Source organism: Phyllostomus hastatus, unplaced genomic scaffold (assembly GCF_019186645.2).
Source record: "Phyllostomus hastatus isolate PE091 unplaced genomic scaffold, TTU_PhHast_1.1 phas_contig_551, whole genome shotgun sequence".
Taxonomy (NCBI): domain Eukaryota; kingdom Metazoa; phylum Chordata; class Mammalia; order Chiroptera; family Phyllostomidae; genus Phyllostomus; species Phyllostomus hastatus.
The window spans coordinates 5,532,193-5,545,618 of NW_025333909.1; the positions used below are offsets into that span (position 1 = coordinate 5,532,193).

A 13,426-nucleotide genomic window follows, 5' to 3' on the forward strand; every position below is an offset into this window, starting at 1 on the left:
CAACATTCATTAGACTTACTTTCTTCCGTCTTTAAAGAAACTGAGGGATTGTTTCCCGTTTCATCCACATTTCCTTCACCGCCTCCTCGAGATCTTGAATTCCAGACTTTAATAACTTCAACATCATTGTCACTACCACTTCCACTTGAGCTACTATCTTTTTTTCCTTTTTTCCCCTTTGTTTTCTTCTTTCTGCAATAAAGAACAAATTCAAAGTATTAGAAAAGTCTTGTAAAGATACACGTGCCAATCTTCAGGACCATCGGCAAGTAGGGAGTTTTAATGTGTCAACACAGGGCACAAAATCATTCAACTTACTTTGTGTAATCATCAGAGCTCAAAGTCATGGATGTTTCATCGGAATCTGAAGCTATAAATTCATCCATACTGTCTTCATCAAAATATCCCTAGAGAAAAAAATGATGAGTGTCTTAACAGTTTATGTCAAGTTACATTGGAAATTATAATGATACCTGTTTGCTTCTTAAAAGTAGGTTCATTGCCATGAAACAGAGTAGAAGTGAGGAACTCTCATTAGAAAAAATAAATGCAACATGACAGACATGACTACTACTGTATTCTGCCATGTATAACGAGAAACCACATTTTTGGCCCGAATTTTCAAGGGAAAAAATCTTCTGTTTTAATTTTTAATTCATTTATTTATTTACTTATATTTAGATACTTGGCTTTTGTACTGTAAAATGCATTATTTTGCCTACAGATATCATTATTGTTTTCTAGAGTTACACTTTTAACATATAAGCATAAATTAAAAAATTAAAAACATTTACATCGATACTGAATTAGTACTACCCATGTATAATGCACATCCTTGTTTTGCCCTCAAAAATTTGGGCAAAAAAACTGTGCATTATACATGGCAAAATATGGTAAATGTAATATGAGGTCTTAGAGTGATCATAAAAAAGAGAAAGTACACAGCTTAAGGAAATCCAGTTAAAGTCTGTTGTTTAGTTACCAGTACTCACACAATGTTCATTTCTTAGTTTTCATCATTTTACTATGGCTATGAAAAATGTTAAGATTAACATTTAGCACTCACTTTATAATCATAATACATTCAAACATATAGAAATTAACTGGAAATAAAACAGGCTGAATTACTATACCACAAAGCAAAAGAAAACTCAAATATACATTAAGTCTACATAGATCAACTTTTTTCCTAAAATTATTCTGCTCCCAACAGAGACGTTTTACTTGATTTACCTTATTTTCTTTGCTAATGTAGTCCAACTGCAAACACCAGGGATGAGTCCAGATCCTACTTAACATCTGAAAGTCTTGGAAAAGTTTTGCACCTGCCTTTCCTCTTCCACCTTCGTTGCTATTACCTACACCTGATGAAACAAAAAACAGTTAACAGGTTTAGACATCAGAATTCTCTATTTCAGCCAAGGTGTTTCTAAAATTAGGGGTTTTAACTTGATCTGTGCCATGAACTCCTTTGGCAGTGATACATCACGTACACAAAATAAAGGACAAATATCACATGATTAACTCAGTAGATGCAAAAAAAAGCATTTGATATGACACAACATCCATTTGTGATTAAAACACTCAATAAAATGCATATAAAAGGAAAGTACCTCAACATAGTAAAGGACATATATGACAATTCCTCAGGTAATATCATACTCAATATGCCACTGTGTATATGTTTCTGTGTACACACGTACACACATACACACACATCACATTTTGTTCATCTATTCAACCACTGATGGACAGCTGGGTTGCTTTGATCTTTTTGGCTATCATGAATAATGCTGCTATGTAAACATGAGTGTGCAGGTATCTGTTTGAATTTCTGCTTTCAATTATTTTGGGTATATACCCAGACGTGGAATTTGCTGAATCCTATATGTTGAATTTATGCTCAACTCAGAGGAACTGCCACACTGCTTCATCCACAGCAGCTTCACCATTTTACATTCCCACCGAGCAATGCACCAGGGTTCTAATTTTTCCACAGCCATGCCAATACTTGTTCTTTTTCCTGGTCTTAAAAAAAATTTATACTGTTGTTCAATTACAGTTGTCCCTATTTTTCCCCCATTGCTCTCCCCTGCCCTTCTTACCCTACCTTCCCACATTCAACCCTCCCCAGAACTGTCCTTGTCTATGGGTCCTTTATACATGTTCCTTCTTTTTCTTTTTCTCATTCTCTTATAGTTATCCTATCAGGTGTGGTTTCTATCTCATGGTCTTGAATTGTGTTTCCCTAATAACTAGTGAGGATGTAGAGCAGCTTTACATGTGCTTACTGGCCATTCATGTATCTTCTTTAGAAAAATATGTGTTGAAGTCCTTTGCCTATTTTTTAATTGGATTGTTTGGGATTTTTGTTGTTGAGCTGTAGGAATTATTTATATATCCTGGATATTAATCCCTTATCAGATACATGATTTGCAAATATTTTCTCCCATTCTGTGAATTGTGATTTCATGTGCTCCATTTTCGCATGCCTTAAAATAGTGCACAGATTTTCATTTCCTTGAAATTCATTAAAAGTCAGTCCCTTATGATATTAATTCTGCAAATATTACAAATTATCACTACCAAAATTAACATCAAACTTTTGCCAGTATTAAAAAGCAAAATTTAAGTGAACTTCTTAAAACTAAGTAAAGTCCAAAAAGAGTTAACTATAGAAACAAAAGAATTTTTAGAATATATAACAGATAAAACACCAAACATTTTAAATGCAAGTGAGACAGGTGGGGGCCATTTTGGGAGAAATACTGTCATGGTTTGTAGTGAGAATATAACTTATTTGGCCCTTCATGGAAGTTTTCCCAAAGGGGCTATTAACTCAGGTTATTATACTTGAAGGAAATAAAATGTCACATTTAGTCTGGGGGAAGCCCCAGACCTTTTCATAACTGAAAGATTTATGGCACCATATCGCAACTTAACAATCATATCTTTTAGAGATTAAAGCTTTGGCAATTAGTGCTTTAAATATTTATTTCCATCAATTAAAGTCACAAAGAACCGGGACACCTTAATTCTTAAATATTGCATTGCTTTCAAAAGAGTACATTTTAACATCTATGTAAGAACTATTAACAGTTTGCTACTGGTTATTAAAGAACACTGATTCTCTAATATTTGAAAACAAAGTACCTAGCACTTTTCCTAAAAAAAAAATTTAATGGAAAATATATAAAATTAAATGATCAAGTTTAGCACCCTTTATTATTCAGAGATTAAGGAAAGGGAGGTCTGAACATCCCTCTTTCTTAAACTACAAAGTAACTGTCTCATTAGGATGTCTGTAATTGGTTACTTAATTATGTCTATAATTATTGTCATTCAAAACAGGATGGTATAATAAATCTTAGTTTCTAACTGACATACAAATGAAAACACATTCTTTACTAGACATTATTTTCTTCTAAAAGTCAACAAGAAAATTCTATTTTTGTAATACAGCAAAAAAGCAGTTATACAAAATACTAATATTAAAATCCTGTTTTTCCCCAAAGCAAAACAATTGTCCTCTATAAAATGTACTACTGTTACAAACAGCATCACTTTAACTACTGTTACAATATAAAGTACCATTTTAACATGTGTGTACACTTGTACCGTCCATTATTTTTTGATCAATTATTGTATTCACAATGGCTAAAGGGAACCTTCTAGACTTTCTCCTCTAACCTGACATATCACTTGGGGAAATGTACCAGAATTAAGTGACCAACAGGAAATCCCACTCCAAAACAGAGACGAAGTTTTGTTCTGTGAACACTGACAAAGACACACACAGACACAGACACAGACACACACACGTTTGTGTGTGTGTCTGATAAAACAATACCTATTCATTGTATTTTCAGAGGCCCATAGAAAATAATAATGAATACACTGAAAGTTCATCATAATGAAACTACTCTCAAAAAACAGTCTCTGTTAACATTTGGGTATATTTTAGGCATTTATATATATTTTTATTATAACATCGGGAGCATCATATACAACCTGTCTTATATTTTGCTTTTCCCGTTTTAACGTTCCTCAATTTGATAACTAAGATATGATTTCATGGATTTGATTTCTATGCCTTTCATTATTAATGTGGTTGGTGTTTTTAATACACTGAAACTATGTATCTTTTATGAATATATTTATATTTATAATTTTCCTGAAATAAAAGGATGGAAATGAAGTTTTATTCATATATATGGTTTTTTACCAGTTTATTCCTTAATTTTATTTTGACAATATTAGTGTTTCTTAATTAGAAATATTGTGTGCTTTTACAAAGCACACCCATTTTATTCAAATGCAAAACTGATAAAGAACTGACATGGTAAAATTATGAAGGTAGCATTCCACAGAAAAAGAATGTATTTTTAGAGAAGATAAAAACAATAAACTAAGTGTATCTGTTACCTGTTAAGTGATCTAGGTAGTACTGATAGAGCTTGCACTGAATAGGAGTCATTCTCACAGCTAACACGTATTCATGTTTTGGAGGCAAGAACTTTGTTAATGCTGTATAATCTTTCCTCTGTAATTAACAAGAAAGAGAAGGCAAGTTAGTTCACCTAAACATGACAGGAATCAACTGCTCTAAGAATTATCATTGCCTAAGCCCTGGCTGGTGTAGATCAGTGGATTGAGCACGGGCTGTGAACCAAAGTGTCGCAGGTTCGATTCCCAGCCAGGGCACATGTCTGGGTTGCAGGCCATGACCCCCAGCAACCGCACATTGATGTTTCTCTCTCTCTCTCTCTCTCTCTCCCTCCCTTCCCTCTCTAAAAATAAATAAATAAAATCTTTAAAAAAAAAAAAAGAATTATCATTGCCTGCCACTAAAAGATAGACATAAACAAGCTACCAAACATACAAGAAAACATCTTAAACATATTTACCCTCTTGAATCACACAATGATCCCCATGTGACTGCAGTTAATGTATTTCATGACTATACAATATGATGTACTAGTAAAAAGATACTGCAACATAGGTTTTAAATGGAAGTGGTCATAATTACTAAGTGACTAATTCAGGTTTTCCAATGGTCTCCTCTATAAATAATTAAAAGGAAAAGAGAAAAGGTGGGTAGTGGATGTACTAGGTACTGCTGGCAAAAAGACTTGCTTTAATCATACAGTGAAACTGATGAACTGAGGTCGGATGCACTGAGTTGCCCTATGTGTAACATGCACCAATGTGCCAGAGGATAACACAGAACTCCAGGGGGAATCTTTGCCCAACTGAGAAACCAAGCCATATATAAGCACTCTCGAAACCATAATTATAGGAATAGGAAAGAACACTAATGTGCAAGACACAAATGACTACCTAAAACCGAAAAATCACTGCCTAGGTAGTAGCAGCAAAACAGAAACCAAGTACTTGCTAGTACCTGTGGCCAACCTGAACAAACAGGATGACTATGCCTTATATGATGGCAGTATATTCAGGGAGAAGGACAGCCTGCCTCATTTGCTCTATGCTTTTGGCTACTATTAGTATTTAGTGTTGGAAGTAAAAGTGCAGATCTTAAGACCCATTAATTACTGGCTCAGTCTCAAAATACTTATCTACTCATTAATAAAGGTTCACCTAAAATGGGTATATAAATAACACTACTAGACCAGTCAGGGTTTTGTTTGTACTTGACAATAATAAGATTGTTTCTACAGGATTACCATTAACAATGCCACCTGTTACAGGTCATAACTGCCTTTGCTACAACCATTTTGAGCACAGGAATTTCTTAATCATAATAGTTGTGTTCCTTTTACACACTCCCTATCTTAAGGCTGAGTAATCTAGACACTTACATATTAAAATATCAAGCCACACACTTGGCAAATGAATGTTCTAAACTTCTCAATGGAATTTTTTTTTAAATATCAATGTTTTCTAAAGTTTTTAAGACAATGAAAAGACATTCAACTGTGAAACTACATACTGAAAAAGAGGGAAGAAAACACAAAGTATAAATTCAGAAAACACTTTGGGATTGCAATATAATGAAGTAACAATATTTTATTACTATGAAATGTGTTTGTACCTGAACACATCCAGCCAACATCTCATAGAGAATGTGAGCACGTTTTTTCATTACTCTGACATCTACCATGGTAGAATCTGCGCACTGGCCATTTTGGATTGGATTTATAAATCGATTCCTGAACTCCTTAATGGATCCAAGCAAATTTTCCTTGATAAAGTTAACCATGCAATGATCTAAGAGAGAAGATATTAGTTCATTAAAAACAAAAATAGCAAAAAGGACTCATAAAAAATCTCTGATAAGATGCTAATGTCAAAAAAAATGAAATGCATGCCATGGAAAAGCATTAGAATTAATCTACAAAAAAGAACACCAAAACAACTGTAGATTAAACTTGGTTACAAGTCTGATCTAGAACTGGATTACATAAACAGGATGAGAAATTCACATTAAAACCAATAAATTGTAGAGATAAATGTTTCAAAAAATACCTAAGAACATTTTATTCTAACTCAGTATTCTTTATAATAGATATGAAGTATAAAACAAGTATTTTATAATTCTAACCATGATTTTTATGGTCAGGAAAAGTATTCTGTGAAAAAAAAAACAGATACTGAATTAAAACAATAAAATCATGGAATAATCTACTATATCAAATTACACATTACTGATTTGGTTCCAGAAGTCCTTAACAGAATTATCAGTTACCCTATACAAACAGGACCACAATGAGAAACAGCATTTCTATAAGTGGGGTAACAGAAAAGAGGGAAACCAGAACAGATAAAAGTATAGGCTAAAGTGAAATAATAAGCCGTATTACACATAATAAAAAACAGTTAAATTACTATAAATACACTAAATGAATGGAAACATAAAAATAACAAAAAGCTACTATGACAGATTATAATAGGAAATTTTGATTTGTTAATTGCTGAATAACTCATGTCCCCTGTTCAGTGGCACTACATACAAATGCAAATGAGGAACATTCACAACTCAGTTTCCCTGGGTTCCCGTCAGCTGTCCTCCGCCTCCACAAACTCTATCCTGACATGGATTCTACACGGCTCTCCCTGCCCACGTCCACCTTCCAGAAATATTCACAACTGGCATTTCTTTTCAATCTCCCACCAGTATCTGCCCCCAAATTAGATATATTCTGTTACAAAATCTCCTTAATACTCATAAATGCATCTCTGCTTTAAAGCAATCAGGAAGACTTCCGATGCTTTATTATATACTTCAAATTCTATCCATTTGAACACAATGACACACCTCTTAACTATAGTTTATCATTCTTATTTATAAAGAATCCCACTCGAAATGTAAGGTATTCTTTCACAGCAGGGTGAGATGGGTTTGTACAGACCACAGTCAGAGACTATACTAAATAGAAGAAAGGCGCGTGACAATGCGGCAAAGCTAACATGGTAGTCTACGCACAAGAGCATGTATTAACTCACACTCAATGAGATTATTTTGAAGTGGTGTTCCTGTTAAAATAATCCTCCTCCTTGAGCGTATAGAATTCATAGCTTTTGAAACAGCAGATGCTTCATTTTTTAGAATATGGCCTTCATCACAAACAACAAAGTCAGGGCCTATAAAAATGTAGAGAAAAACAACATTTAATTAATATATAGCAAATGTGAAAATGTAACCAATTTAAGTAAATAAAGTTAATCCTTTCACAGTGCTGCTTGTATGGGAAGATAAACAACATTCTTGTAAGAACAGCCATATTTTAGCCCTGGTCAGAGTGTCTCAGTTAGTTGGGCATCATCCCGCAAAGCTAAAGGTCTCTGGTTCAATTCCCTGTCACGGCACATGCCTGGATTGAGTTCAGTCCCTGGTAGGGAGTAAACAAGAGGCAAAAGATCAATGTTTTTCTCTCGCATTGATATTTATCTCCTTCTCTGTCCCCTCCCTGCTCTCTAAAAGATAAGTAAATAAATAATTTTTTAAAAAATTTAAATGAAAATAGTCATATTTTACCTGCTGCTATATTAGCTTCATGAGGCAGAAACTAGTGTTAAATATATCCCAGTAGTATAGTATTAAAGTACTACTACAGATGTTACTCAAAAATAGACAAGAATAATCACAAGGGTGAAAAGAGCCTACCAACAGATTTGAAGTATTTGAAAAAACAAATATCTTGTATAAATAAAAAACAGTATCTATAGATGTACTAGCACTTTAGCACTAGTATATCAAGTACAAACTATCACCTAAGGATAAGAGAAATGCATATATATGCATAAAGACAAATTTCAAGTTACATTTTAAGAAATAATATATAAATCATTATAGGTCACGCAGTATTTCCCATTTAACTTACGCCAAATAACACTCACTGCTGGGGGGAAATTTAACTGATAAAGACAGCTAAACTGATTGTTATGTTGGTATGAGGGGTGGGGAGAAGACTTTCTTTCTAAGTTATAAGAGATCTCAGCTGAGTGACTCTTTCGAAAAAATGTGTAATTTTATTTTATTAAAATAACACATGTGTCCTGGCTGGTGTGGCTCAGTGGACTGAGTGCCGGCCTACAAACCGAAGGGTTGCCAGTCTGATTCCCAGTCAGGGCACAGGCCTGAGTTCCGGGCCAGGCTCGAGAGGCAACCACACATTGATGTTTCTTTCCCTCTCTCCCTCCCTTCCCTGCTCTCTAAAAATAAATAAAATATTTTTAAAAAGAAATAAAATAACACACGTATTGTTTGATAAAGTATTCCACATACAAAATTCCCTTGTTGGTTAACATACACTAATATCACTTAAAGACTGAGGTGAAATTATAGCAGTTTCCATCTATTAGGCATTAGAGAAAATTCATCTTCCACATGATTTGAAAAGTAACTGCTTCAGTATGATTGATTAATAATTATTTAGTGTTCAGATACAGCTACATAAATAGTAAAAATGTATTTTTCATCAATATAGTTTCAGCAGCTAAAATCTGTAGCTAGCTTTGTATTAAAGGACTATACGTGTATTTTGAATCCAAACCCCCTCCCTCCAAAAAATAGTTTTATACAAGTGATTTAAATCAGCAGTCCAGAAACTTTTTGGCACTAGAGGCTGGTTGCATGTAAGTTAATTTTTCCACAGCTGGGGGTCGGAGTGCACACAGGGAGGCAAGGAGCTCAGGTGGCACACCGGGGAAGCTTCGCTCAACTGCTGTTCACCTCTTGCTGTGTGGCCCAGCTCCCAACAGGCCATGAACCGGTACTGGTCTGTGGCCTGGCGTTGAGGAGTCCTAATTTAAATGATTTCCCCCACCTAATAACGTTCCAGTGTTCACCAGGGTGTAGTGAAACAGGTCTTCCCACACACTCTTTGTGGGAAGTCTTAAATTGACCTAAATCTGTTAAAATGTGAAATGTTTACACCCTTTAATCCGTATTTCAATGTCTAGGAATTTACCCTAAAGATATACTTTCACAAGTACATATTTCAAAGACATATATTCTCTGAAGCACTGTTTGTTAAGGTAGCAAACTGAAAACAAGCTAAAAGCTTGTGGAAGGGGGGGTTAATAAACCTTTGGTATAACGAATGATGCAGAACTAAAATTAACGATGCAGATGTCTATGTACTAACCCTGAAAGTATGTGAATGGCTTGGGACAGCGGTCACCAACCCTTTTGGCACCACAGACCGATTTGGAAGAACGGGTTGGGGTACAGTGACAGAAGATGCAGCTCAGGCGAGCTTTGCTTGTGGGAGGTGGGGGAACCTGTGGCTTGGAACATGGCAGACAGTCTACACTAACAATATGATTGTGGGACAGGTGGCAAAGACAGCACCTTCAGGCAATGTGACATCTTCTCGACCTCTGGAGGGGCCAGAGACCTCTCGGTGCCTGTTATTACCTTACCTGGATCAACCAAAGCTTTGTTGAATATTTCTTTAAGTTTCCTACTCTTGACATTCCTTCCTTGAGCAAGATTTCTGTACATCTCATAGCCTATGATCATAACACCACCATCTTCCTGCCACCTCTGAAGCATGTAGCTTCTCTCCTGAGGACGTTTCACAGTTGCCAATTCAGAGACCTTTTGTGGGGAAATAGAGTTTTAAAGGTGGATATCAGTAATGTACAAATACTAAATCCCCCACTGAAACATGCATCGCTAATACTGAAAAATCTTTTTACCATACTAATTTCATGCAGTTATTTTAGTAATAAAACATTAAAATATAATACCTCAAGCTTCTCATCATCCTTTAATCCTTCTTGCCACTTCTCAAATTCATTCATCCAATTCAAAGCAGTGTTAAGAGGACAAACCACTAAAGCTGTACTGAAATCCAACTTCTCACACAAAAGAACTGTATGAAGAAAACTCACCACCTACAAGAAAGCAAATTAAGATGCCACCTTCATTTCAATATCCACCAAAAGTTCATAAAGCAAGCGATCTTACAATTTAATAGTTGCGGGGTTTTGTTGGCTTTAGGCAATAAATGCTCACAATTTCCAAAGCAGGCCAAGTACAAGGGAAGAGATATTGTATGTAAAAATAGGGGGTTGGACTACATGATGTTTAAGACCCAACTCTAAAATCCATGATTCTTTGATCACTAATAATAATACAAATATAAGAAGGACACGAAAAAAGCTACCAAGTTCCTGGTCTGCACAGAACATTCCTATAACCTTTCAGAAAATACCACTGCCGTTTAAGAGAGAATTGGGTTACAGAGTACCTTTTCCATTTTAAACAGTTCTGAATCTACAATAATTATCTTATGGTTTAAAATTACAACATTTATTCCCTAATTTTACATCTCTGCTATAATTTCTGTCATTCATAAGTGTAGTATGTTAATGGTGAAATGTATTTTATGTTCTCATTAATACAGGAGGGCAGACTTAAAAACTTGTAAAGGAAGTTCACTCCTCCCTCAGAAGCTTTGCAGTTTTTACTGGCCTGTAACCCATTCCTTCACTTCATTAGGATCTCTGCTCAAATATCACCTCCTAAAAGACACTTTCCCCCTCTCTTTTCCCTTAACATTTACTATCTGAAAATACATATTCTTATTTTATTTCATTAAAATCTCTCACCACCACCAGAACATAAGCTTCTTAGGGGAGAGTCCTTATTATTCTTGTTCATTGCTTTATCTCCTGCCTCTATAACTGCGCAGGAACATAACAGAATCCCATATTCTTGAATCAATAAATGTACAAGAATAGAATACCTTCATGTTCTTACCTGTAAAGTCTTACCAAGGCCCATGCAGTGGGCGAGAATGCATCCTGAGCCTGGAGATTTCTTTGTTTTTTTTACAGACTCACAGCAGCAATCCCACATAAACTGAACACCTAAAAAGAACAGCTTCGTTAAGTACAATGTAAAGACCCAAGTTATAAATCTTCCTTTATAAACAGATCAAAAACATTACCAAAACATCTAAGAAATAGAACTCTAAAAAACAAATAATCTCTTCAGTGTAAGTGAGGATAACCCCCTTAACTAGAAAAAGCCAGTGGAAAAAACACACAAAAAGGTGACTTTCCCTCATTCACCTGATCTAGGATAGCACAGTAGACCTTCTCCATTCCCTGCGACGGCCCAGAGAGACACACGAGTAATCTAAGCTAGAAACTTTATCCAAAGAAGAAACAGATTTCTATCAAATATACTTTCAGCTTCATTGAGTCGATCAGGAAACAGGAGACAATTTATCATTTCTTCCTGTATTCACTAGTACAGACTGAACAAGAAAGGGGGCTGAGTCAGAGGAAGGGAAATACCATATGATCTCACTCACATGTGGACTCTAATGAACACAATAAACTGAGGAACAAAATAAAACCAGAGGCACGGACACATGGAACAGACTGATAGATCGCAGAGGGTAGAGGGGGTAAGGAGACTGGAAGAGATTAGCTACAGAACATATGTGCATATATGTATGGCCCGTGGACACAGACAACAACGTGGGGAAGGACGGAGCAGGGGCTGGGGGGAGGGGGGAGAGGGTGGGAATGAGGGACATCTGTAATAGTGTCAACAATCAAAAAAAGAAAAAGAAAAATACATCCAGGGTGGGAATTATGAAGAGGGCAGTATGTCATTTAGCTATGGCAGAAGCTTGTTGATAGCTGATAGGAATGAATCTTGAGTCTGAAGACTGCAGGAAAGCACTGGACAGCACAAAAAGTATGAATGGGGAAGGGGGGAGAGAGACAGACAGACAGACAGATAGACGTATGTGAGAAAAAGAGAGGCATCAATCAGCTGTCTCTTGTACACACCCTGATGGGGGACGGAACCCACAACCTAGAGGGAGTTCATAGTACTTCTAATCTGCACTCTTGAACCACCAAGATCAATAGGAAACACCCAAACATGAGAAAATATGCTAAGGAGAAAGGTTGGTGAGATGGTAAAAAGGAGTCTGATTTTGCACTAACATACTCTTATACTGACACAGCCAAGATGACGATTTCACCAGGCGGGTACTCTGAAGGCTACAAAGATTTGAATAAACACAAAGGAAACATAACTTCTGAAATAACTTCCAATGATGGAAATTCTCTGACATAAACCGGCAGGCATTCATATGGAGGGAGAATTCCTGACCACTGGAGGCATGGTGTCTACTTTACCTCAAGACGCCAACCCTCCTCGTAGTCATTTCTTTACGTGAACTCCTGATCCTGAGAAATCTGTTTTTAAGCCTTTTATACATGTGCCAAATATTTCACAACTATGAGACACCAATGAACCAATATTTGAACTTCAAGATCTAGTTAAAAAGGAGCCACACTGTAAGATTAAGCCTGGCAGAAGAAACCCACTCTACCAAGAGCATCAATAGGGTCTAGAAGCAACAGATAATACAGAGGAAAAACCCCAAACAATGGACAACACAAGGAAATGGGAGAAAGAACTATTCAAAGAGATGGAATCAATTCTTCAAAACAAGCATCTTGACATGTGTAAAACTGTTAATCTTTTTCCTCGGTGTGCAAAAGATGAAACTCAGATTTACAACTCAAATATTAGTTCTTAATGGTCATATAAATGGTCAGCAATCTTCCTCCAAGTCAGAATCAGTCACCTTGGTAACTGATAGAAACCTAGTGTGAACATATATGATTATTCTTTAATAGCATTCAAGTAATAGCTTGACTATTAAACCTGCATAAATTTGCTAAAAATACTGAGAAAGAATATAACACTAAAATGAGACACAGATATCATGGGCTAGCCAGTTGTTAAATCACACTAACAAAGCAGAGGAAAGGGATAATTTGGTATTCTAATACTAATATAGGAATATCGTTAAGAAATGTACCACAAAACACTGCAATCAGATTGCCTGAAGAAGGCTTTTTAGCTAACCGTAACTCTCCCTACCTCGCAGCTGACCTTAGCCAACCACTGCAGACTGGG

The 13,426-nt window shown here is 35.8% G+C and overlaps 1 protein-coding gene and 1 pseudogene across 6 annotated transcripts in view; one reads left to right on the forward strand and one right to left on the reverse strand.

Annotated features, from left to right (window-relative positions):
- ATRX (ATRX chromatin remodeler) overlaps positions 1 to 13,426 on the reverse strand; it is a 180,794-nt gene that overhangs the window by 63,747 nt on the left and 103,621 nt on the right. For all 6 annotated transcript variants that reach the window (XM_045847497.1, XM_045847496.1, XM_045847494.1 and 3 more), the window contains 9 exons: positions 11,237 to 11,346; positions 10,222 to 10,368; positions 9,892 to 10,069; positions 7,471 to 7,608; positions 6,059 to 6,234; positions 4,426 to 4,543; positions 1,234 to 1,364; positions 319 to 407; positions 20 to 192 (listed from right to left, as the gene is read on the reverse strand). In XM_045847497.1, the coding sequence (XP_045703453.1) occupies positions 20 to 192; positions 319 to 407; positions 1,234 to 1,364; positions 4,426 to 4,543; positions 6,059 to 6,234; positions 7,471 to 7,608; positions 9,892 to 10,069; positions 10,222 to 10,368; positions 11,237 to 11,346 (1,260 nt within the window). The remainder of the gene's footprint in view (positions 1 to 19; positions 193 to 318; positions 408 to 1,233; positions 1,365 to 4,425; positions 4,544 to 6,058; positions 6,235 to 7,470; positions 7,609 to 9,891; positions 10,070 to 10,221; positions 10,369 to 11,236; positions 11,347 to 13,426) is intronic.
- LOC123824242 lies at positions 11,940 to 13,043 on the forward strand (annotated as a pseudogene).